Source organism: Heterocephalus glaber, unplaced genomic scaffold (assembly GCF_053883595.1).
Source record: "Heterocephalus glaber isolate CG9 unplaced genomic scaffold, H.glaber_assembly_v1.0 deba00001606, whole genome shotgun sequence".
In the NCBI taxonomy this organism is placed as follows: Eukaryota; Metazoa; Chordata; class Mammalia; order Rodentia; family Bathyergidae; genus Heterocephalus; species Heterocephalus glaber.
In genome coordinates, this window is record NW_028258377.1 from 914,170 (window position 1) to 939,771 (window position 25,602).

A 25,602-nucleotide genomic window follows, 5' to 3' on the forward strand; every position below is an offset into this window, starting at 1 on the left:
ATCATGATTTGTTTACTGACATATACGTTCTTTCTCATTCAACAAATATTTATTAAGCTTAACATCTACTTCAGGAATTATGCTATCCATTGTTAATACAGGAAGAATAGGTGCAATTTTGTCTTTAAGGTGTTTTAACTGGTGGTGCAGTTTTTGATAGAGTTGAGATAGGAAGGAAGAAAAACATGTACAAAGAACAATGAAGTTCTAATGTCCTACAGATGTTTGATAGAGACTTCTTGAGCAGATGGTGGAAATTGTGGCATTCGCCAAGGGAAATACACAGTAAGACAGATAGAATTAAAGAAAGAAAAAGAAGAAATTACTGAATTTGAAAGTTAATGAGTTAGTATACTCTGAGGAAACCAGTTACATACAAAGTATATCAAAAACTACAAAGGTATAACATTTTAAAAAAGGTATAACAGTAAAAGACACATTGCTATTAATTCCCTTCAAAATGCTATCTCTTGCTTCAAACACACTTGTCTCATTATTCTTGCCACTTTCTGAAACAGTTCTGGAAGTCCTCTTTCATGAATTCTTTATTGGCACTGTCCCAGCTGCCTGGAGGTACTGAATTGATTCAAAATGTTTATCTTTTATGGTCATTTTGACTTTGGAGAAGAGCCAGAAGTCACACAGTGCCAGATCTGCCGAATAAGATAGGTAAAGATAAAGTGTATCGTTTTTATGAGCTAGCCTTTATGCTGGATGGCACTGAGCAACAGCATTCATTGTATTTTTATCACTCATCACAAAGACATCTATGAAAGAGGACTTGTTTAACTGCTTCTGCTTCAGAAGTTGGCAAGAATGATGGAGGTAAGTGTATTCCAAGCCAGAAGTATTTTAAGGAGAGTTACCAGCACTGTATCTTTTACTGTAATGACTTATTAAAATTTAAGCATTCACCATCTATTTTAATCATACCTCAGATACAGGAAGACAGATCTCTGCCATTCCCAAAGTCAAGAAAGGTGGAAGATTTGGAAAGGAGGTGGATAAGGAAAGAGTTTAGTAAATATCTGTTGAGTGAATGTAGTACAAACTTGGGAAAAAGTGATGTTTGGGAAAAAGTTCCTAGACTTTCCAGTTTGTGATCTACATGCTTTTCACATTGGAAAATTTTGGGAGTAGTTTTGGACCAGCCTTTCCTGTTTTGATTTTTAATTGTGATTCAGATGCAGGTGAGAGGCATACTAGAGGCTGACGAATTCCTTGCTGCTGCTGTGGCTGAGAGCCACTTTGATATTCAGAATTCCATGCAGGACAGTGACCCTCATGATGCACACAGCTGGAAGAAGCATGAGAGATGGCTTCAGCATCTACAGTCAAGGAAGATGTGTGTGAATGATCAGCGACCCCTTTGAAATTCTTCTCTTGAAGCACTGTCTTGAAGCATTGTCTCTTCCTACTTATTTTTCTCCTGAAAAGGGGTTGAGGAGGAGATCAGGAGCAAACTTCAGAAGATAGTGCATCTTCTGAGATTTTCAAACATGAAGAATAACAGAAGAACTTATAGGATAATTTAATTTATTTTGATTTTTATACATTCCACTACTATGTTCATCTGCTTTTTCTTTCATTACTTTTTAACACAATAATAGGAATATTAGAGCAAACCCTATGTGATACTAACGTAAAATTAAAAATGCAGATGATGTTGATAAAGGATTTGTTAATATATGATGTTTCCAACTGGTGATTATATTAATGAATTACATGAAGAAAAGTGATAAATAAATTTTTTTTCACTTAATTGTAATATCTGAATGGATGTGAGAAACATTTACAGTTTGTGTAGTATCAAGTTATATCACAAATAGATGACATATGTGGGAATGTTTACATCTATCTATCCATTTACTGAAGAATAATAGATTTAAATTTGAAACATTGATGTCAAATCTGCTTCCATGGGCTTTTCCTCAGTACTTTGTGACACTGATGATAAATGTCCATCATCTATTATAAAGCATGATATTCACAGTTCAAAATTATAATCAGATTGCTGCATATCATTAAAACAGGCAATAATTTCAATTTTTGTATCTTCTTATCTTAAGCGAATTCTAGCAAAAAGTAATTTTAATCATAACTTTTTCTCAGCATATTTAATTAGTTCTAATTATATATTTTATACTATGCACTTTTATATTTGGTATTAATAAAAATTCTGCCAATTTGCTCAATATTATTCATTGGCTATAATAATAACACATGTGGTTTACTTTTATGACCATTTTATTTCAGTGTTCTTAATATTGCTATTTGATAGTATAAACACATAGAGCACAAAGAAGAAATATTTAACTGAAAGATAAGACAAGTTAGATAATCAGATAATCTCACTTTATTATTGTGTTTTAATTAAAAAATACCAATACGTAAACCTAAGGTTAAAAGGAAGATTTATGGGTCTTGGATATGTATCAAAATTTTGGCCAGAGGGCAGTTTACTCATATAAGGTGGGTTTTGATATAGATGAAATGTTTGGAAAATGATTGTCAGGGTGCATTCCAATGCTTTCATGCACTCTAAGATTATTACTATGTATTAATTAGGGTATTGTGTACTTAAATTCTACATTTTTGGGGGGAGGGTACCGCAGATCAAACTCGGGACCTTGCACTTATGAGGCAGGCAGTGGAACCACTGAGCTAAATCCCAGGCTTAAATGCTACATTTTTAGCATCCACGTTTTAAGAGCTCAATCAATTGCTAACTTCAAAATTATATTACATGGGAAAGAAAACAAATGTGCAAAAAAACAATGATAATAACTGGGAAAGAGGGAAAACTATTGTGTATCAAGGCCAGGGCTTGATTTTGACCAACTGTGGATGTATGGGAACCTGAACAAGCTCCTTATTGCCTTTTGGATTCAGATTCCTCATCTGTGAGATGAATAGTGGCTTAATTATGTGAGGTAGCATGAGTTTTTTTTTCTGGTCCCACTCACTCACTGAACCTAGGGGTGCTCTAAAACTGACTACATCTTCAGTCTTTTTGTTAGTTTTAAATTTGAAGACAGTATCTTTCTAAGTTCCAGGCTGGCCTTGAATTGAGAGTCTCCTGTCTCATCTTTCTGGGTAGCTAGGAAGTCATGTGCTACTGTCAAATTATATAAAGTTTTAGATCAAATGTTCAAAACTTTTAAATTTAGATTCTAAGATTTTAAATTTCCATTTCACAAATACAGTACTAATTTTATCATTTTTTAAAAATAGAGAACTACAGAAATTATGAAAATAATGCTGCAATTAATATGACTTTTTATATTAGGAAAAAAGTCTAATGCCTGTGTGTACCTGAAAACCTTTCTAGATACCTTAATACTTTAATTTTCTAGTCCATAAAAGGAAAGTCAAGAGCCTGGATTATGGACCAATTATAAATGTAACAATGCTACATTTATATGTAACTAGGTTACAAGTGTATATTTTCAAGAATCTGAAAATACATTCTACGTAGAAGTGAGATGATAAAGTTTTTTTTCTTTCTGTGTCTGTTTTATTTTACCTACCCTCCAGTTTCATCCATGTTTGCAGCGTTTCTTCTCTTTTAAGCCTGAATGACATTCTGGGGTGTGTGTGGGCTATGTCTTCCAACTTCAATTCTGGCTATTGTGAATAATAGTGCAATGAAGATGGGATGGCAGATACACTTTTGAGATACTGATCACATCTCTTCTGGCTATATACCCACAAAAGGAATTTTGTATGGTAGTTATATGCTTGTTTTTGGTTTTTTTGTTTTTTTGAAGAACCTCTAACTTCTTCCTGTAAAGGCTGTACCAACATATTTCTACCAATAGCATACAAGGGCTGCCTTTTCTCTGCAGATTCAACTACATTTATCAGTTGGCTTTTGATAATAACATCCTAACCAGTTGGAAGTGATCTTTCATTGTGCTTTTGGTTTGCATTTCTCTGATGGTTTAATGATAATGATGTTAAGCACCTTTTCACACATATTTGATGAAAAATCATATGACTTCTTTGGAAAAGTGTCTACTCAGATCATTTGCCCAGTTTTAAATGGAATTACTTGTTTTTATTTTTTGTAGCTTGTTTTGTTTTTGCTATTGACTTAAATGAGTTCTTGATACATTTTAGATATTACCCCTTATCAGACATGTTTCACAAATATACTATCTCAATCCATAGCTGTTTTAGTAAGTAGGCTTTTGTACAGCACAGATTCAGACAGTGTTACAGCTAGTGGCCAAATATGTCCAGTCCAAGAAAGAAATGTCTACAGGAGTATGTAACGAGACCTCCAATCAAAATCTCATGGGTAACAAAGCTGACGGACAGACATCCTTCTATTAAGACAACTGTATAAGTGTGAAACAGCTCTAAATATAGAAGCAGTAGTCATTGGGCACCTTAAAACCATAGCAAATGCATGTTAGATATTTCATATTTTTTCATTAATTTGGTCTTCATTGCATTGATCACTAGCAAATGAAAGCTACAGATGTTATTACTACTCTCCATTTGTATTGGGAGAAAACAGACCAAAACAAGTAGAGAAATAAAGAAAATAATTGTAGTTGTGGTAGGAAGAGCAGTGGCTCCCAAAGATGTTAATGCTATAATCTCCTAATCTGTAAATACATTTTTGTATGGCAAAGAGAGGCCAAGGTTACAGATGAATGAAAAGTTGCTAATGTACTGACCTTGAGATAGAGACATTATTTTGATTATATATGTGAGCCTAATGTAATCAATCACAAGAGTCCTTTAAATGTTAAGGAAAGAGGCAGAAGAGCCAGAGTTAGATTGATATAACATGAAAGATTCAATGGCGATTGTGGCTTTGAGATGGAGGAAAGAGTCAAAAGCCATGGAATGAGCCTGACTTTCCAAGCTGGCCAAACCAAGACAGTGGATTATTTTGTATACTTCTCCAGAACTCTTCTGACTCCTTGATTAGTTCAGAAAAAATCCATTTCAGACTTCTGTTTACAAATGGAAGATAATACATTTATATTATTCAAAGCATTAATTTTGAAACAGTTTGCTACAAAAATGATACCTACAGTAGTAATAAGTGAAATATACTTATTTTAATAGGATAGAATGTGCTTGGAGTAAGGTGGGTGAACTACTAGGCACATGGGACTCAAGCAATTTGGCTAGATAGTTTAACATATTTTTAGTTTTGATTCTTTTAAGAAATCCATAAACTTTTCTGCTATTCACATAATTCCATTATGGATATTTTTAGCTGGATATTTTTGACAAGTTAACTAGAGCCTATGAGATTTTTAAAAAATAACCAACAAATTTGAGGTCCAATTCCTTCTCCAAATTAACAAATTTTCAAAAGTCTTCTAAAATGAAGTCAACAAACTTGATCACATGCTTATAAAGTCTACCATTATGCTTACCTCATCCTTCTTAATTTAGTATTCATATAAATCTATTAGTGGAAAAAATGGTCTCACTTGGAAAATATTCCTATATATCTGATTATGAATATTATGAATATAAAATGAATTGCTACATATTATATATAATTATAAATAACTGTCAATAGGTCAATTTTTTTTTTTGGTACTGGGGATCGAACTCGGGACTTTGCGCTTGCGATGCAGGCACCAGAACCACTGAGCTAAATCCCCGGCCCTATAGGTCAATTTTTGTCAAATAATAACAAATTTAACATACAAATTCTATTTAATTTAGGATATGGGAGTATTTTAACAATGTAGACTGTTGTAAGGGACAGGTCACTGAAGGTACAAGTGTGTAGAGTCTGAGAATCTTCCCCCCTCCCCATTTTCTTCATGTTACTCAAAGATCTAACTTTTCTTGCATTATCAGACTATTCCCTGATTGCAGCTTGAGGTTTTGATTCCCTTTTTAAACACCTATAGACAGGAATGAAATTTGACTGTTTTGCCTTGAGCCAGAAATGAATGCACCTGGATCTTACCTATACCTGTATTTGGTACATTTATCTTCAACTAAATTCATGATCTGAGTTACTTTCAGCCTTCGGAGTCACAGTAAAACAATGTTACAATGCAATAGAGTACTAAAGTCAAGTATCTTGGATTTCTGTAGTCAGAAGATATCTGAAAACCTTAGAGAAAATTCTCTATATTAGGCTCTCAATTCTTCATGTTTAATGGACAATTTGGTCTAAATAATTTCTAAATTCTAAAGCATTTGTTTCTATATCCTCTTAGGGCCACAATAATAATGTCTCTTGCTTAAAATTTGGGTCTTACAGAAATCTCTCTCTTTGAGATTTTCCCTACTTCCAACTTTGCCAGGACAGATAAAAACTCTCTGGAATTTGGAAGGTGATTGGGCAAGCAAGGCCTGCACAGCCTGGTTATCCAAACTATTGCTATTCCAGTACCTCACCTCCTCCACGTCCAGCAAGGTGTAGTTTGTTTGTTTTTCATGTTATTTTTCTTGAAAATTTAAAAATGTTGTAATGTATTTGGAGAAACTGCTTGAAAGAATAATGATATATAAGAATATGTAAGCTGTGAGGTTTTCTTCCAAAGTAGATTGAAAGAACTTCATTGCCACGATTCTGTTATATGCAGGGCATTTTGAGGAACCTGCAATTTAGAGTCTAAGTCCATAGGAGAAGCACTGTCCTTACTTTGAGATGGGTGTAGTAGTTCTAATTTGGTACTGTTTCTAGAAGTACACATGTTTTATAGGTGAAAACCCTTAGTTACATCAACTTGCAACAGGCCACTGCTAATGTAAAAACTAACTATAACCAATGCTGCTTAAAACAGGCCATTGTCTGGTTTTGAAATACCATGTTGAGATCAAAGGGTTTTATTTGAGTTTTCATTTAATAAAATTGTTTCTTTTCAGTACATTTTTCTCAGAGAGATACCATCATATTTAATATTATATATAATCATATAGATTTTTAAAAAGAATGTGCCAAAGAGTAAAAATAAATACAGTATTATTTTGAACAGATTATTATAAAATTGATTCTGCAAACTCTCCTGCAAGCATTGACATCATTTGAAGATGATCGGTTAAGATACTGTTATCACCAAATGTCAGTTTAAACTAAATATGTTTGCTAATACTCAGACACCTTTATTAATTCTAATATCTTTCCAAATTCCTAAAAAAAATTGATACAATGCATGTACATTTAGTTTAATTCTGGCTCCCTTTTGTCTCTGGGGTTGGGTTCTGAAACCAACATATTTAATACAAATCACAATAATTTTTATCCCAGTGCTTAGAGTACTGAATAATTGCTTCTTGTATCATATGGCATAAGTGTCTTCTTTATACTTTTCTTTTTATTTTGTCAATAATAATAACATTTTTAGCTTTTCCTGATTGAAGTTTATCAGAACTCTGACATATTCAAATAAAGATCTTTTGAGATAATTTAGTGAGGTATCCTTAGGAAATCATTTCCTGACAATTAATATCTAACCAGGAGCTCATTCTGGCTATTATAAAAGAGAACAGCCACTTCAATAGAAGAAAAGGAAGTAATCAGCATTCTATAGAAAAAATGAGATAAGCAATAATAGCCATGCCTAAAGCACTTGATTAAAATTTTCTAAGTTTTTGATATACTGATTAAAAACTGAAGCTTTTGTCCTTCATGCATCCTAAGACTAGCAGCAAGGAATAATGAGCAACACTGACTTTTCCTGTAATAACTGCATGATTGGGAAAGATGAAGCTATGACCCTGTCGGTTACCAAATTCAAGACCAGCATTTCCTACACAGTGAAAAGTGTTTCTGCTGTCATCTGAAATCCTAAAAAGTAGATGATTATCATTTAGTAAACTGAAAATCAAGATGCTACAAGGTGAAAAATATCAGATATTTTCACAAACAACAATTTTTTTCAGAAAACTGTATACTTATTTTTCCTTTATTAGAAGCTAAAAACTGAACAGTACCCACTGGAGAAGATCTCACCTCGGTCTCATTCATGGGTTTGTAGCCTGACAAATGGATCTGGGGCTTGGGCTGCTTTCCCAATTGTCTAATTCTCATTTGAAAGAAAGAGACCCCTTATTCAAGTCCCTGATTACTTCTTTAGACTGCTTCTGTGAAGCAAGAGAGAAACTCCCTTTATTAATTATTAAAGTGATTTTAACTTTCCCCTTCTTTATTTAAAGGAGTGCCTGACTCATCAGTCTTACAAGGACAAAATTTTAAGAGAGTAAACAGAAATGTCCTAGAGCTATTTCACAAATATTCTAAGACAATTACCTCTACCACTTATGAAACTGTTACGAGAAACAAGGGACATAATAGTCATGCAGATTAGATGGCTCTTCCTGCTCCAAAGTTGCATTTGATTTAAGTCAATGAAATAGTCAGATGTTTGAAAACTATAGGACATGTACCATATCATAGTTTTAAATGAACGGAAATTCTTCAGAGAAAGCTGCCTTCCCTGATGATATGGAAGAGCTTTTGAAAAAATGTTTAAGATCCTTTTGTTTGGCAGTCTTTCTGTGTGGGCTATCATTCTCCATCTATGTGGGATTTTTACAACACTAGCATGTACTGAAAAGGCAGCAGACTTTGGCAAAGATGTGAATTATATTCAAGTCCAAACTCTGCCACTAAGAGCTGGCAGACTGGTGCCAAGCAACTTCAGCTTCTCCCGGCCTTAGTCCCTTAGTAAATTACTTGTGACTTACAGTAGACACTTAAGAGTGAACAAGATGGCTTTCACATTCCCTTCCACTCCAAACTTAATGGTTTTCTTTCCAGAATATTGGCCTCTGATCTCCCTTTTCTTAGAGCATTTGCTTTAGAAACTTAATTGTAAATTTCCTCTGCTGTGTCAAATGCAAATTTTTTACTCTCTTCCTAGGAGCTGTCCTTTTGAAACGTAATCAAGACAGTCATGCTCTCTGTCTCTGTCTCCATCTCTATCTCTGAAGGTGAAAGTCCAACTTCTACAGGAACCAATTAGTAAACAAAGATGCTGTAGGCACACTAACAACCTCTAGCTCACCTTGGCCAATTCACCTGACCTAAATTTCAGCAGAGTTGAATTGAATCCTGTTTCTTACTGAAATAGCCTTCACCTGTATTAAAATAAACATCATTGAATAAAATCTCCCTTGCCCGTTTAACCTATCCAAGGCAAATTTTCTTTGACAAAGTTTGTCATAATAATTTTAAAATGTAGCTTATGTGAATACTCAACACTGTGCATAGCGGTTTCTTAGTAAATGCTACTTTTTCTTCATATTCTCATACCACAGAATTCTCCTAATAGAGATCTGAGATAATTCCAAATGGCTCCTTTCAAAGATCAGATATTGTAGTGTAATATGGCATTTTTTGACAAAATAAAACACTTCTGTCTTTTTTGTTGTTGCTTTGCTTTTATAGACAAAGAGAATCCAGGAGCATAACATCGTGTTCTGTTCCCAGCATCCACTGAGGTGGCATAATGGCCTGCACATTAACACCCATAACAGTGAAGAAGCTCTGACAGCTGCATCCTGGCCAGAGGATTCCTAAGGTTGCCAGCCCAGGAGTACTGTCATCAAAGCAGAAATTCCAAGCAGGGAGTGCAGATAATGTGTCTCAAAAGCCAAACTGTGAATTTCCTCTTTAGGAACAGATAAAATCATGCCAGAAGAATATCTGAATGTCATCACATCTGAGGCATGGAGATGATGTGCTTAGCAAGTATTAAATGTAAAATCTTAAACTCTGCTTTAGTCTAAATGTTCTCTCTCGAGTTAAACCGAAGAAACTCTTCCTTTTCAGTTGCTCTCTGAGTACAGAAATAAAATACAAGCCACTGTCATTTCCATGTTCATGAATATGATTTGGTCTCTTCCCTTTTTATTCCTTAGTGAGATTATTTGCAAGGCCATTTGAAGCCCTTTTTTATACTCATTTTAACTACAATACATTTCACTGAACTTTGCTACATGATTGTTAAAAGAGAATAGTGAAAGAAACAGTGTAAGTTTTTGAATAAAAGGGCATTTATAAAAGACCTCTTTCCTGTTATACAATAAGCAATTAATGACATACCAAGATCTTTTCTGTTGGATATTTAATTTTCTTTAGATTATGGCACACTTTTTTTCTCTGCATATGATGCTACATCAGGATCCGGTTCACATTTATCAACTGGCAGTACTTCTAAGAATAATTATGGCCTGGGGTGTAACTCAGGGAGAGAGTGGTCCCCTAGCAAGTACAAGACTAGAGTTTGATCCCCAATAATGCAAAAATAAATGAATGAATAAGAATAATTACCACAGGGTCAGAGGAGATCACTATGGATTTTTTTTTACAGTTGTAGCTATTTTCAGTATTTAATATAGCATTTGAATTCTCTTAATTATCATCATATTCTTATTAGCGTATATCCCCAATGTTTACAAAAATGAGCCTTATTGTCTTAGCCAAAGAGAAAAAAAAAGAATAAAGAAAAAATTGATTTGGTCCTTAGCACTGAACAAAAATTTTTGGAAGTTTGTTAAAGCTAGTGTGGAAAATATGAGCTGATTATTAAAAACATAATTAATAGAAAATAAGATTCTGAAGGACTATGAAAAATATCACTATTTTGAACACTGAAAAATTAATTCACTGACAGAATAAAATTCAAAGTGATAAACAAATACTTAAAGTTTGTGTAACACAAGTATGGAACATACCCAAAGTGTATGCTTATTATAATTCGTCTACCTAAAGAAAGTAGAATTTGAGTGATATCATGAAGAATATAAGATTTCCAATAATGTCAGAATATTGTATTTGACTTAGGTTATTCAGATTCAGAAAATCTAAATAAAAGTTGTTAATGAACTATTTTTATATAATTAGAATAGGATTTTATATTCATAATTGGTTTAGAACTATTAAAACTTAAATATATTACTGATAACTAAATAATATTCTTGAAGTGCTCTCACAACTCGACTTTAGTTTCCTATAACAATCTAATATTAAATTTTACTTTCCTCTCTTTGGACTAGATATCGACTAAAAAGTTATAGACACTTTGAGGAGTAAAGAAGTCATATAATCCCCTTTTTAAGTTAGCCTTAAATACATTTCCAACACTGGAATTCTACAATAAACAAAATAGGGTTTAAATCACCACATAAACTTTTTAAAATATGAATTTCTATGTCATTCTTGTCTCTTGAACATATGGTGAAATAACATGTAAATAGACTTCATAAGTGCTGATTTTATTTTATTTCAGTTAGGATGAAATAATATGAGATGCACCATTCTCTGTAGAGCATCACTTAATGAATCATAATTCTGCTGATACAGAAGAATCTTCTGGGTACTTTTAAGCCTATTCATGGTTGAGACCGCATGAAGCTATTCTGAGTTAATTGGTCTAGGAGGGGTATCAGAGTGTACAGATTCCAGATGATTCTAATGTTTAGGCAGGACTGAGATCCACATTTTCATATGCAGAAAGGCAAAATAGGCTCATTGGATTGAAATTCCTGAGAATAGTGATGTTGTGGTGTCGTCTCCACTACAAAATGCTAAGAATTTTTAAAATGTATATACTCAGATTTGCTTATCTCTATCGGGAAAATAAAATTGTGTCCTCTGTGATGCAATTAGCATCACATGTTTACAGGTTTTTTTACACTTTTTACATTTTTCAGATCTGCAATACACCCCTATGGCAGGACAGAAAGTGAGAGAAGGAGCCAGCTTTTATGTTTATTGAAGCCCTGCGTTCTTCCCTTCATCTCTTCCCATTTCCAAGATTCAAGCCGGAATGGGAATTCTACTTTCCAGAGCACACAGAAAGTTGGAAGTACCCTTATCCTTGTTCACTATCTTCAAGTGTTTTCATTTCCCATATCCTTTTCTTAAGAAGATGATTGTCTAAGTGGTTTAGAGAACAGTCTAAGAACCTATTTTCTCTTAAGAGAGAAACTTTTTATAATAGTTCTGTGTTTGAATTTTGACAAAGGGAAAAAACACAATTATTCTCACCCACCTAATCTCAGCTGCAGAGTCAGTGTCTTAACTCAGTATGAAAGGCCCCTAAGACACTTTGAAGTAGCCAAAGCCAATTCTGTCTCTCTGTGCTAAAGGGTGAGGCTATGTCAATCAATCAGCTGCTATTTATATCAACCTTAGGATACAAGAAATTCTGAACCGCTTCCTTCATTTTGTGGAATAGGAAATTTATGAGAACTAACCTTTATAACTGTAAGCTAAGTAAATGTCACATTTTTAAACTATTAATATGGAAACTCTTATACAGGGAACCACAGTCATAAAAACTCTTTTCAAATCTCACTCCAGCCTCCCCAAAGATTACAAGGAATGATACATTCAACAAATGCAATAGAAAGAGCTGTGAGAATAGGAAGCAGTAATCAATAAAATATTACACCTAATTGTTCATTCCATGAATTCAGTCAACAAATACTCATTGAAATGACTGCTCTATTCTTATCAAAGTGATTTTATCAAACACAACACAAAGATGCCCTGTATTCCATGCATGTGACAGCATGACAGGCATCTCACAGGAAACAAAACACCAGGTTTCAGTTCACTATGCTCAGAAAATAAGCCTGATGTAAATGGTAAACATAACTATGCTAAAACCATTTGAACTTTTGCAAAGTAAGGAAAACTCATATAAGTTTTTATTGTTTGTTTCATTAAGTGGAAACGTTTAATATGGCTTAAGAAGCACGTCATTGGTATAATTTTGTTTGGAACTTGTATTTACCTCATTTATTTACTTGTTTTATTTTATTTGTCTTTTGGAGGCAGTGTCTTGCTATATTATCCAGGCCACCCACGAACTGATTATGTGGCCCAGGCTTGAGATTCTCCTACCTCAGTCATCTAGGTGCTGGGACAACAGTCATACACCATTACACCTGGCTTTTATCTTTTCTATTTTTATCTTTGAATCTGACATTGAGATTCTTGCCAGCAGGAAGGAAGTACTGAATTTTTTCTCAGCACCACAGAGATTTGGGTAGACCTTGGGATAATGTGGGTCTGAAGCAGGCAACTTAATGAATAAATATAAACCTAACTAAAAGCTTCATTCTCATGAGAACGTTTATACAGCAGAGCTATCTCACAGAAATCTCTCTTATCAGTTAAATTCATCTCTGGGAGCTAAAATCAGCCTTTTCTTCACATTAGGTCAGTCAAAGAACAGTGCATATTTACTTTTCAAAAGAAAAACAAAGTGAATATTTTAATGTAAATCAAAGTGGTAAAAGTATAACTAAAGCTTCATGCCTTAACATGCCTTAATCAAAGGGCAAAATCTTTATTTTTACCCCTATTGTTTTCAGGTCAACATTTAAGTACAAATTTTTAACTGCTTATTTATTTTTAAAAACATTTTCAGTCATTTATTCTTTTTTTGTTTTGTTTTTAGCAAAACATTTATTGGTACATTTTAGATATCCACGATAATAACATTCATCATAGGGATTTACATCTGTTTTAATTGACAAAATTTTTTTTTTTTTTTTTGGTACCGGAGATTTAACTCAGTTTCTTGCGCTTGCGCAGCAGGCGGCGAAACCACTTAGCTAAATCCCCGGTCCTTAATTGACAAAATTTTATATATTTTGAAATATATACACATTGTGAAATGGCTAAGTGGAGTGAGATAGCATCAGCATTACCTCACTTACTTATATTTTATGGTGACAGTTTATTTCTTAATTTTAATTATTTTAACTTTTTGCTGGGTACTTCCTGCATATGTGACTGCACTTTACATTATTAATTCAAATTTTGTTGCTTATTTTCTTTATGCCAGATTCTGATTCCATCTCAGAAGTATGTGGCAATCCATCTTCCATAAAAATAGGTTGCTTTAATAGAAATATATTTCATATCAAGTGAGAACACCTATATTTCTGTGCATAAATTTCCACGTTTATGTAGCCTACAAGGAAATCAATTTACAACTTACAAAGTGAAAGAGCTGGATTTAATGTGTGTTAAATTCTGTGAACTCTATGGTAGACACTGCTTTTCATAATATTGCCAATTTATGAAAAGAAACACATTTTTAAAAATTTATATTCATTTCATTACTTGTTTTTATGACATACATTTTTATCTGTATTGTACCAATTTTACAATTGTGATTTTTTTTATTTAGGAAAGGATCAGGTAAATGGTAGAAATATATACAACATTTATAAAACTATTGTATTATATTATATCAGGCTGGGTATCTTATGTCCAAGAAAAGTACAGCACTTGAAAATCAGCAAGGATGGCAGAGCTGTCAGTAAACAGGCTATCTGGAACATTATTATCTGTATTGGGCTTGATACATAGGACCATTGTAACTTTAGGGTTAGGATGGTTTGTTAGAATGGCCACAGACTGAGTTAAAAATTTTAAATAAAGGATAATTTTAACTCTCAGCATTTCTGGACTGTGATGAAGTGATAAAAGAAATATTTCTCTATTGGATTTCAGCAGAATAAAGTGGACACTCAAGAAAGAGGTCAAGTGACCAGGCAGATAGCAAACACAGATATCAGAAGTCAGGACAAAAGCCTGTCTGAGAGAGACCCTGACAATGACTTTACAAAGGGAAATTTGACAAAAAATAAAATAATGTGAGTGAACAGAATGGTAGAGATGGAAAAGCTACATGCAGCTGAAACTTGGAGTCTGGGCAACCAGAAAATTTATTAAATTTATTGAGAAGTTACACGAAGGAGCTATTTTTTAACATAATTTACTGCAATAACTGATAATAAATTCACTTAGATGAAGAAATTGTTAAAATCAACGTCAGTACTGTATTTTAAATATTAAGCAAAGTGCAGTCCTTGATACAACTGTGAGAATTTAAAAAGCAGAAAAAAATATATCGAAGTACACTGTTTATACCATAAAGGCTGTTTGAATTAGTGGAAAATAATAGTACCAGATGATAATTTGGACTACTTTTTGACAATATTCACTGGCTTGTGGTTATACCATAAGTATTTGTGATTATATACTTCAGTTCTCATTTCTGAAAGGGATCTCCTAGAAATACATAATAAATTATGTGAAGCAAAGCAATAGTTAATGCTGTATCAGAATTCCTAAAATATCATGATGATCTTTTTAACCATAAACATTTTCTGTTTTAAACAAAAGCTTGATGATTTAACCCCTTAGTTTAACACACATTTAGATGAAGTACAAGTACAAATATTTAGTAGTATTAGACTTTAATTAGTTTGACAAGTTGTACTATAAATAAATTTACTCATATGTGATAATTATATATTATCCTAACAATTAAAAGTAAGCTATTTTTGTCAAAACAGTTTAATAAACTATCATTCTTGCTGTAGTCACCTCAGATTTCTGTCATGTTCATTTTCTAACTTACTAATTCAGAAAATACAATAAGCCAAAAGTGAGACTTCTACAAGGTTCTAAAAAAAAATCAGGATTACTTTATAAAAGTAACTGCAAAAACTTACTAAGTTGGGCTGGGGATTTAGCTCAGTGGTTCAGGCACCCGCCTTGCAAGCGCAAGGTCCCGAGTTTGATCCCCAGTACCAAAAAACAAAACAAAACAAAACAAAACTAAGTAAACTAATTACATCATAAATGAGATAAATAAAATATCATTAGCATCAATATAGGCAAATATAAAACAATCTACCAGGTTAACAAGTAAGAAAAATAATTTGGCAAGAAGTAACAGATTAATTACAATGATTTACATTCAATTGTGGTGTTAGTAAAGTACTTTTACATCCATTAAATTATTAGGGCCTTAAAACATGTTGGCAAGTCATACCATTCAGAGGAGAAATGTATTGAAAATGTTAGGCATGTGCATGGTGGTGGGGGATAGATAATTTTATCAATGTTGATAGTAATGAATGAAATAAAATGTGTTAAATTATACAATTTGAGGAACAAATGCAGGTCCAAGCACTTGTGAAGGAATAGAAAACATGAAGGATGGAAAATGAGCAGATGAATGAAAGATGCAGCAAGCTGAATAATGTAACTAACTGTGTCAGTAGAAGAGCTTCCATTCCATACTAATAACTTGATGTCATTCAAGACAAAACACAGAGTAAACAGTAATCAACAGCCATGCCATGTGTAGTCTAGCTGGCTCCAGTTTGGAGGATGATGCCAACACCAGTTTGCAAGATGTTTCTGACATACACAAAGAACAACAAAGTAGAATAATTTGGTGGTTTTCTGGATTCAATTTCTCTAAAGTTATTGATTCCAAAGGCTGGAGATCTGTAGAACACTGAAGTTGCATACTCATTTTACTTAATCTATTTTACATTTCAGCATTGATCCCCAGAAAGGAATTGAAACTTGCAGGAATTTGTTGGGTTTGCTCAGTGATGGTGTCCTTCTGCTATTTCTCTCCCTGCTCCTTACATTGTCATTCAAGGTTGGATGAGCCCAGAATGTGTCTATGAAGACTGCTCAGGCCACTAGACAGGAAAAGTGTGACATGACCTTCATTTTAAGCCCATCCTGTGACATTTTACTGATCTGATTAGGAACGCTTAGGATGAGCCAGGTAGGCCTCACACCTGGGTTTTCTGGTTTCAAACTGATGTTTTTATATCAATACACTGTCTTCTAGATGAATATTATATAAACATGTCACAATTTATAGCATCAGTGAACTACATTTCTGTAGTAGTACCATATATTTCTTTGAATATTCTAGATAAATCAGTATGTATTTTCAAATCAGGCTTATGCATTCTTTGAAGAAAAATTATTTGTAATTTAACCTAATTTATTGAAAAAATTCTTTATTTAGGAATTTAATAAAAGATAATTTGGCATACAATTCTGAAATGGTTAAATAAAAATGTAGGTTGGTGTGTATCCTCAGTCAAAATTCAAATATTATATACAGTTAAAGGCTATACTAAAACCAACCCTTATCATAGTAAAATTGTCAGTCTCTTTTTAACAGGGCTTTTCACTCCATATCTGTTTAGAATAAAATGGCATTCTAATTTATGGTGAGATTAAAGGAATATCAGCTAATATTAAAGTCTATAAAAACAGAATGCACACACACACACACACACATAATTAGCCTTTTAGAAGTGGTATGTATGCTTTAAGCTTACCCAGATGCAGATCTCCTTCCCTTTCTGGGTATATGTAAGCTACAGACAAAGTCTTGTGTGTTAGAATTGCTGTAGGCCAGAGATGTGGCAGAACATCACTGAGGAAGTGTATGGTGGAGCAAAACTGCTTACCTGTGGGAGTCAGAGTACAGGGCAAGGTATGAAAAGACAGGCTGAAGACTAAACATTCTGCAGTCCCCAGAGTCAGCCTCCAAGCTCCACTCCCTCCACCTGGACATCACCTCCTATTTCCATCATTCCCAATAATGCCATCAAATACTGAATACATCGACGGATTCATACACTGAATAAATTAAACTCTACATAATCCAATGGCTTTAGAAAAGCCCCTCTGAACACAAGAGCTCTGGGGGACATTTTAGAACTGAACCCTGACACTGTGTGACTGGTTTTGACCCTTGATTCCTGCAGGACCCATGGCTGGTGTCTCCAGTCACCTGTCCCTTGTTTTGATCCCTAGAAGAGGAAACTTGGACCTGCACAATCAGCTGTACTTGTACTGGGGACTGCAACCTGAGGATGCCTCCCCTGGTCAGTCTTCCAGACCCAGCAGAAACTTTGGGTTAAGCAGGAAATAATCTAGAAAATTCTGTAGAACTTGTCACTGCAGCAGAGGGGCCTACACTACCTTAAGATTGAGACACCTTTTTTTTCTTATTGTGTATCTTCCAACAACTTCCTCAGGCAAGTTGTAGAAAGCGATGACTTTTAGTTCTACAGATCACCTTTCCAGAATGCAGGGTCTCGATGCTTTAGTCAGTTCTGAAAGTTGAAGAAGAATGAGGGATGTGGAGGAAAACTATCCTGGGTTGGCCACTTAATGGGCTCGAAGTGACATAGTGTTCTCATTTCTAAAATGTAGATAACAATCTTGTCCAAGATATTGGGATGTTATAAAATTAAATGATGTTGTAAGTGGAAAATAATGTGTGCAAAACATGTAAGGCAGGCATAAAGGAAGCTTTTGTTAAGGGTTAGCTACCACACATCTTGCCACCATGGACCTCAACTCACTGTAGGAACACATTGTTTTATTTGCTTGTCCAAAATCCCTTTTGTGGCCTAGAATGATTTACAATTATAGTATAAAATTGTGGAAAATCATTTCTATTGTCTAACAAAAAAAGGATGAAAATACTTTTACTAGACAGAGTTCTAACGCACTGATTCTTTACTGAACCCATTTCTATTTTAGTTCTAGAGGTCAATGTTAAATAGATGAAATTCACAAATGAAATACCAGTGAACTGTAGTGACACATTTAGGGCCATAGGCTTGAACCCTATGGAATCAGAACTTCACAGAAAGACCCCCAAAACAGTATTTGAATTTAGATTTTAAAAAGACTGAAAAAAAGAGGCTTGCATTATTCAGCAGCTCTTGCATTTCAGATAGTAGCTACATTGCTTAAAATCTCTTCCATATTCTGCAAAGATCAAACACTTTAAAAATGTCAAAACAACATTAGGTAACCCTTTTCAAGCGTCAAAATAACTGCTCAAAATGAAGGAGAGATTTCCAAATTTCAGAGCTAAGAAGAACACAATTAAATGGTGATGCTTTGAGATAGGAAAGCATGCGGAGTCATGCAAGCACAGAAATAACAGTTCACACATACCAAGGGATTGGTTGACAAAACATGGAAACTGAGGCCATGGAGTCCTACACTTATAAAACAACACATAACTTTTCCTTTATAAGTTAGTATTAGAGTAACTCTCACACATGTACAGTTTCAGAGAGAATTTAATACATTAGTCTGTGTATTTTTGTTTACTTCTGAAGATATAAATTATAAGCAACATTTCCCTACTTTTTGCTAGCCTTCAAATAATTGTATACCCCATGTGGATTTAATTATACTTTAATTTCTTTAACTTATATAGAAAAATTTAACTTGTACATATCATTGGAGTACCATATAATGTTTGATATATTACATGATATTTAAATCAGATTAAACATATCTAGCTCCTCAAACATTTATCACTTCTCTGTGGAAAAAAGTTTCAAAACCCTTTCTTTAGTTTTTTGAAGTGTACAATGTATACATGTCAATGGAATAGTCACAATACTGTGTGATAGTATACCAGAGCTTAACTGGATTTTAAATGGGGAGTTATTTGCCAAACTTTATGTTCCATGTTACCTTTCCCCCCCAAAATTACAATGCCAAACCCAAGGGTTTCAAATAAAATGACATCCTACTAATTACTGCTCCACTAACATGTAGCTACTGTTTTAAGTTCAGCACTACTATGTGCTCTAATTGTACTATCATGTCTATCATTAATTCAGAATTGTACAGTTCAAATGGTTCTAAAACTCTGAAATATTTACTCTAAAATCTTAATTACCACTACACATTGACCCAGACATTCATAATAATATCTAGTAATTGTCAAATGCCATGAACTCTACCTAATTATGCAATATAGCTTTTAAAATAATTTTATTTTTCATAAATTATTCTCTCAGAAAACATGTTATCTTATCAAAATATATTGCAATGTAATCTTATGATACAATTTTGAACACATATTATAGGAAAATATCCTACCAATAAGAAATTAGGAGAAGAAATGTTTTGAATAATCATGTCTCAGAATTGCATTATTGCATTTGTTCCAAGGCAAAAAAAATTCAGTCAACAGAGATTCATGACTTTATTATAGTAGCCCCAGTGCAATTATATGTAGAACTACTCAGATTTTTCTTCATGGAACACCAAAAAGAGCTATCATTTCCTTTTTAGAATCTATAGATAAAAGGTTTTCCACAGTTTCAGAAGTGGTATAGCTGCTGCTCAGATGATGCTAAAAGCAACTAAAAAGCAACTACTGATTTGTCCAAAGAAACCCATATAATACTTTGCCTTATGCTTTTATCCATTAAATAATAATGATGTAGTTATAATTCAAATATAAGAGTTTTTAGATTAATTAATCCACTTCTAACAAGTTTGTTTTTCCTAGAATATTACTGAAGTAATGGGAGGGATACGAATATCAAATTGGAAGAGTGGGGAATTTCTTTTTCCATACCTTTGTATTTTATGTGGAGATCTTTGTATAATTAGCTTAAGCATGTCCTAAAATACTCATTTTATTTCATTTTTATAACTTATTGGAAGTTGGAAGAGAACTTTAGTTTTTTATTTTCTTTTTATATTACATCAGTAGAGATACAATAACCTCCCCAAATTGGAAAAATAATTGTTCAAATTAAGAAGACAAATATTTTTCTCATTCTAATTTACTTAGCGTGCCTGATATACTGAAATATGTTCTATTTTTACCCTATGTATGGGTATTATCATAAGGAACATTTTGCCATTTTACATGATCCCAGGATGCCACCTTTACAGGAGTAAGGATACAAAGTCTGTGGTGAATACTATGTGTAAATAAAAATGTTCAAATGCATATCATAGAAAAAAAAGCAGCTGCACTTAAGAATTTGAGGAAAGTATTTTTGTTTAAGATCTTTAGGAAAAGGAAAGCTATATCATAATCTATGATTTAATGGACTATATGTAGGGCTTGCACTTCAAAATTTAAATTTCAAAGTAGTGTTTATTGTTTATAAAAACTGTGTTTCCACTTATGACACTTTAGTTACAAGTTTCAGGAAAATATTATGATGCTCAAGGTTAATTGCTTTCCAGTTACCACAAATTTATTCATATTTAAAAACAACTGCTGACCTGCACAGGACATGCCTGTAATCCCAGTGGCTTTGTAGTCTGAGACAGGATGATCACAAGTTTGAAGCCAAATGAAGTAACTCAGCAAGACATTGTGTCAGAAGTTTAAAAAACAAGCAGTAGTAATAATAAAAGGGTGAGGATATAACTCAGTGTGAGGGTGCTGGGTTCAAGCTCCAATACCACAAAAACCAAAAACTAAAATAAAACAAAACTTAAATGCCAGAGAATGTTGCAAAATTATCAGTTGGAAAAACAAAAAACACACTGGTATAACATATTCCATATTAATGAAAATTGAAATAATCTAGAATAAAGAAATCAAAGGAAAGCTCAATACTGTTATGATCTAATGTTTATTGATTATAAATAATTAAACTATATTAGGAAATTAAAGTCACTAACTGTAACATTTTTGGGTTGAGATTTAACTCAGCTTTCCAGATCAATGGTTATTTATAAGCACATTGAATGAAAAAAAAACAGGTGCACTTTGGCATAAGCGACCAATCAAACAGAAAGCACAGTCTTTTATCGTGATACTTTGTACTTTGAGGAGGAGAGATGGATTTGAACCTTTGAAGGTTTTTCTGGGTATCTGGCCCAAAGTCCTTTTTCAATCATCTTGAATGATTCAATTTATTCAACTCAGTTTATTTCAAGCAAATTATCTGCTCTGTGGTTGACTTGTGATTTCAGGAAAGCTCTACTTTGGGACTCAGTTTAATTTCTAGGCACACGAAAGAGGCAAGATCTCAAAAAGTATGGTGATTTTTAGGTTACAGTAACAGGTTGAAGAAAGAAGACAGGAAAAAGGAAGAAAATTCTGTCTGCAGTTGTTTGTAATCTTGAACAGTCCCAATACTGAGGCATGAAGAGAAGTAATTATTTAATTACAGAAAGATGAGGATACCTGGGTTTGCTTATATCAAGATTATGTAGTAAAACGTTAACATATTGCTTTCGCATTCAGTAAGTCAATCATTTATTGTTTTCACTGACTTGATCATGCCTTTAAAAATAAAATCTATTTCACTTCTATGTTGTGCCCAAAAAACATTATCATATTAATAGAAATTGGCTTAAAAACTATGTTACATATTACCATGATACTGCCTCGACAAATCAACAGAGAAGTAACTGAAGACTGCCTTTGTGTGGCAGAAATATTTAGTTTTGAAACCAAGAATCAAATTTTCAAGAAAGTTTCTGCATTCTCCAATTTACATAATGAATAAATTTTCATCAGAGGTGATTCCCTTTACTCTTACCACTTAGTGGTCCAAATTTTTTCAGAGACCTTTCCTCACCACCACTGTAGGAAAATAAATTCATTTCTAGCCCCAGAGCAAAACATCTCATGAGTCCAAACCCTTGACTAACCCAAGGGAACATATGTCTCCTTGGCTAGCAAATGAGGACGAAGAGGAAGACTTCTATTTGGTGACAGAAGGAGAAGGTTCCACTCTTTCTTCTATGGAACATCAAAGACCCACAGCATCTTTCAATTCTGAAGAAAACAAGGTTAAGGCTTACGCAGAACACATTCTGTTACCAGAAACATCTATATCTTCTTAATTCTCCTATAAATGTGAGTTCTCTGAGGGAGGCAGAGAGTTTGCTGACACAGGAGGCAATTTTTTCCCTAGAGTGAGCCCTGGATGAATGGTGAGGGCAGGAAAATTGAAAGGGTGAGACAACATACTGAAGTTTAACAAAAGTTCTTGGAGTACCATCGTGGTGGTATATAATATGCAAATATATAAAGATGCATTTATGACATGGATTGTAAGATATAATTCAGAAAATTCTGACATACACTTACAGTGATCTTCTCAAAACGGTCAGAGTTGCTCCCCATTTCAATAAATAGTGTGATGCAATTAAATAAACTGGTCCTTCATTTAAATTCTGAGGAACATTTGCCCTTGGCATTATTTACTATGATTTATTGACATAATGATGTTTCCACAAACCAAAATATTTTATTACATATATAGCTGAACATATAATTGTATAGTATAGAAAATAAACTTTTTGATATCATTTTCAAATGCAAAACTAGTGACAAACATCTTTAGAAAAAAATAATAAAATAGTCTTTCATTTTAAAAATTTCTTATTATAAAGCATCAGATCAAAGTTAAGAGTATGACATGTTATTAATGCATAGATGAGTTAGGCATGAATAAAATGAATCATTCTGAGTATTTTAATAAATCAAAATATTTGATATTTGAAAGGTCATATTTTGTCTAGTGCAAGTACAAAAACAATGCATTCATACTTTTTCATTATTCTGCAGTTTTGATTATTTAACATTTAAAATAATGTAAACCCAGGATATAAGCAATGCACTGCATACTTACCAGGTGGTTTTATGCCACTTTGTTGAATGCAGGATTAATATATTTGAGCTTTTTATTGCTTGAGTAGAAAGTGCTCATTACTTATTATTTAATGCTTACGATATAGAAATTAAGAAACCAAGAAGTTTTTAAAATGGCATACATCACACTGTGGTGGTGGTGGACTTCCTCAGGATGGTCTTGTGTGGTTTTGGCGCAGTGGGAGGAGGCACAGTTGCAGGTCTGAGAGGGGGGAAGCTGCTGCTGTGGCTGATTCCCAGGCCCCCGTTTTCTAGTGGGAAGGGAGGGAGGTGGGGGGCAGGTGGGAGAGGAGGCCCTTGGTGAGGAGTCTTTCCTGGCTGATGGACAGGCTCGCTGTGCGAGTGGACCGCCCTGTTTTTTATGTTATAGCGGTTATCACAGTCAGGACAGTAGCCATGGTATTGTACTTTCTCATTAAACCGCACTCGTTCCCGAGGCCCTGCCTGGGGACATCTGTCTTTTTCGGGTCTATGCATCAGAGGCTGCAGTGGGGTCTTGTCCAAGTTAAGACTGGGTATGCAGCAGATGTCTCCATTTGGGATTTTGCTAGGTCCACCCGGTAAGCTTCCGTTTCGCAAAAGCGTGCCATTGGTCTTCACAGGATTGGCAGTGGGCACAGCCCTCTGGGGGTCTTCACACTTCACAGGTGTCAGCCGTGGCGGAGGTGGTGGAGGGTTTGGCTTTCTCAGGACTGTGAGGATGGCGGACGGGTGTGTGGGGGGTTTGATAAGGGGCGCGCTGGCCTGCACTTTGATCTTCTCTGTACTGGAGGCCGTGGTGCCGCTGGAGCTGCTGTTCAAGGTGTCCGTTTTGGAGCTGTCAGTCATCTCATCCTCCAGCTGCAGGTCAGAGGTCAGGGTATCAATCTGGTCAACAACCTGGTGGGAAGGACAAGGTAATTGTGTTGAAGAAGGACCCAAAGCAAGTAGACCAGAAACAATTTTTTTTTTCTGTCTGACTTTAATCTGATGTGGGACTCTTGAATGATGAGGAATTGTGCATTCCATTGCTGCTTATAGTTTTCAGTCTTAACTTACAGAATAGCTATTGTCAAACAAAGTGCCAACAGTTTGAAAACACAATTTTACATTCCTAAAACACAAGCACTATGTATGAACATTCTATTTCTGGCTCTGCTCAACCCATTAAAGATAGAATCCTGATGCAAAAATAGAACTGATTTCTAAAAAAAATAGGACTTCTGCACAGCATGAAGAAAGTTACATGAGAACATTTCTTCCATGCTGAAAACAAGAAAACACCAGATAATCTGAAAAATTATAATAACAGTTGTGTTTCAGAAAATATGATGACCCTTGTTAGCTGACCCTAGTCAGCTCCAGAATGTGCCTCTGTCTTACTCTTAAAAAATCTCTCCATCTTCAACTCTATTAAGTTTCCATTTGTATTTCTGTTCTCGAATCTCTTTGGTTTTCTTTAATACCCTCACAATTGCCAGTCTGCTTTCTGCTACAGGATATTTGCACATACTAATAAGTCTTCTTGAAATGCTTTCACCTTTCCTCTTTGTCGAATGAACTCCTACACATATTTAGCATTTGAGTTAAGGAGTCACTCACGAACTAAGCCTTCTCAGTCCTACTACACCTATAGTTTATGTTAATGTGTTAAATATTCCCAAGAAATCGTATCTTTTATTCACATAATTTTAAATTATATTTTGTGCAGTACTGTTACTATTAAAATAATGTTTCCCAGCAGTGTACATTGGAACATACTTGTAATCCCAGCACTCTTGGAGGCTGAGACAGGAGGATCACAAATTCAAGCCCAGCCGGGGCAATTTAGTGAATTAGGTAGACCTGTCTCAAAATCAAAAAATAAAACAGGGGTGGGGATGTAGCTTAGTGTGAAAGCTCTGGGATTAATCCACAGTACAAGACAACGAAAAAAAGAAAAAAGAAGAAAAGAAAGGAAATAATATTTCCCACATGAAATTTAATCTCAGTGACAATAAGGCCCTGATTTGATTTTTGTTATTCCCATTGCATTGTGATGGCCTAATAGAGGGATTTGTACTAAGAGGGATTCAAAAATATTTGATAAACAAGTGCCTTAAGAATTATTATTTCTTTGGTTCAAGTGTGAGGAAATATTCACTTTCTTATTTTGTTTCAGGGGGTATCATGATGTTAAAACTTGCTTATTTTTTCTAGAAGTTAACCTGTAAGGGACCAGAGTGGGTGGCACATTCTCTAGCTATAAGTCACATACAATTTATAGAAATTAAAGTGGGAGGATATCTAATGAGAGAGAAACACTCATGGCTCATGGGAACTGTGCATATTATTTTGCCTGGAAGAGATCCATTCCAAGCCTTTCACTGTGCTAAGTAACTGCAGC

The 25,602-nt window shown here is 34.2% G+C and overlaps 1 protein-coding gene across 16 annotated transcripts in view; it reads right to left on the minus strand.

Annotated features, from left to right (window-relative positions):
* Positions 1-25,602, minus strand: part of Prr16 (proline rich 16) — a 344,117-nt gene that overhangs the window by 116,289 nt on the left and 202,226 nt on the right. For 13 of the 16 annotated variants that reach the window (XR_015444697.1, XR_015444705.1, XR_015444707.1 and 10 more), the window contains one exon: positions 1-24,116. This exon is cut by the window's left edge and continues 26,197 nt beyond it. Coding sequence is in view for 1 of the 16 variants with exons in the window: in XM_004836153.3 (XP_004836210.1) it covers positions 23,361-24,116 (756 nt within the window). In the remaining 15 variants the exon portion in view is untranslated. The remainder of the gene's footprint in view (positions 24,117-25,602) is intronic. The other 3 variants (XR_015444698.1, XR_015444699.1, XM_004836153.3) reach the window with 3 other exon arrangements.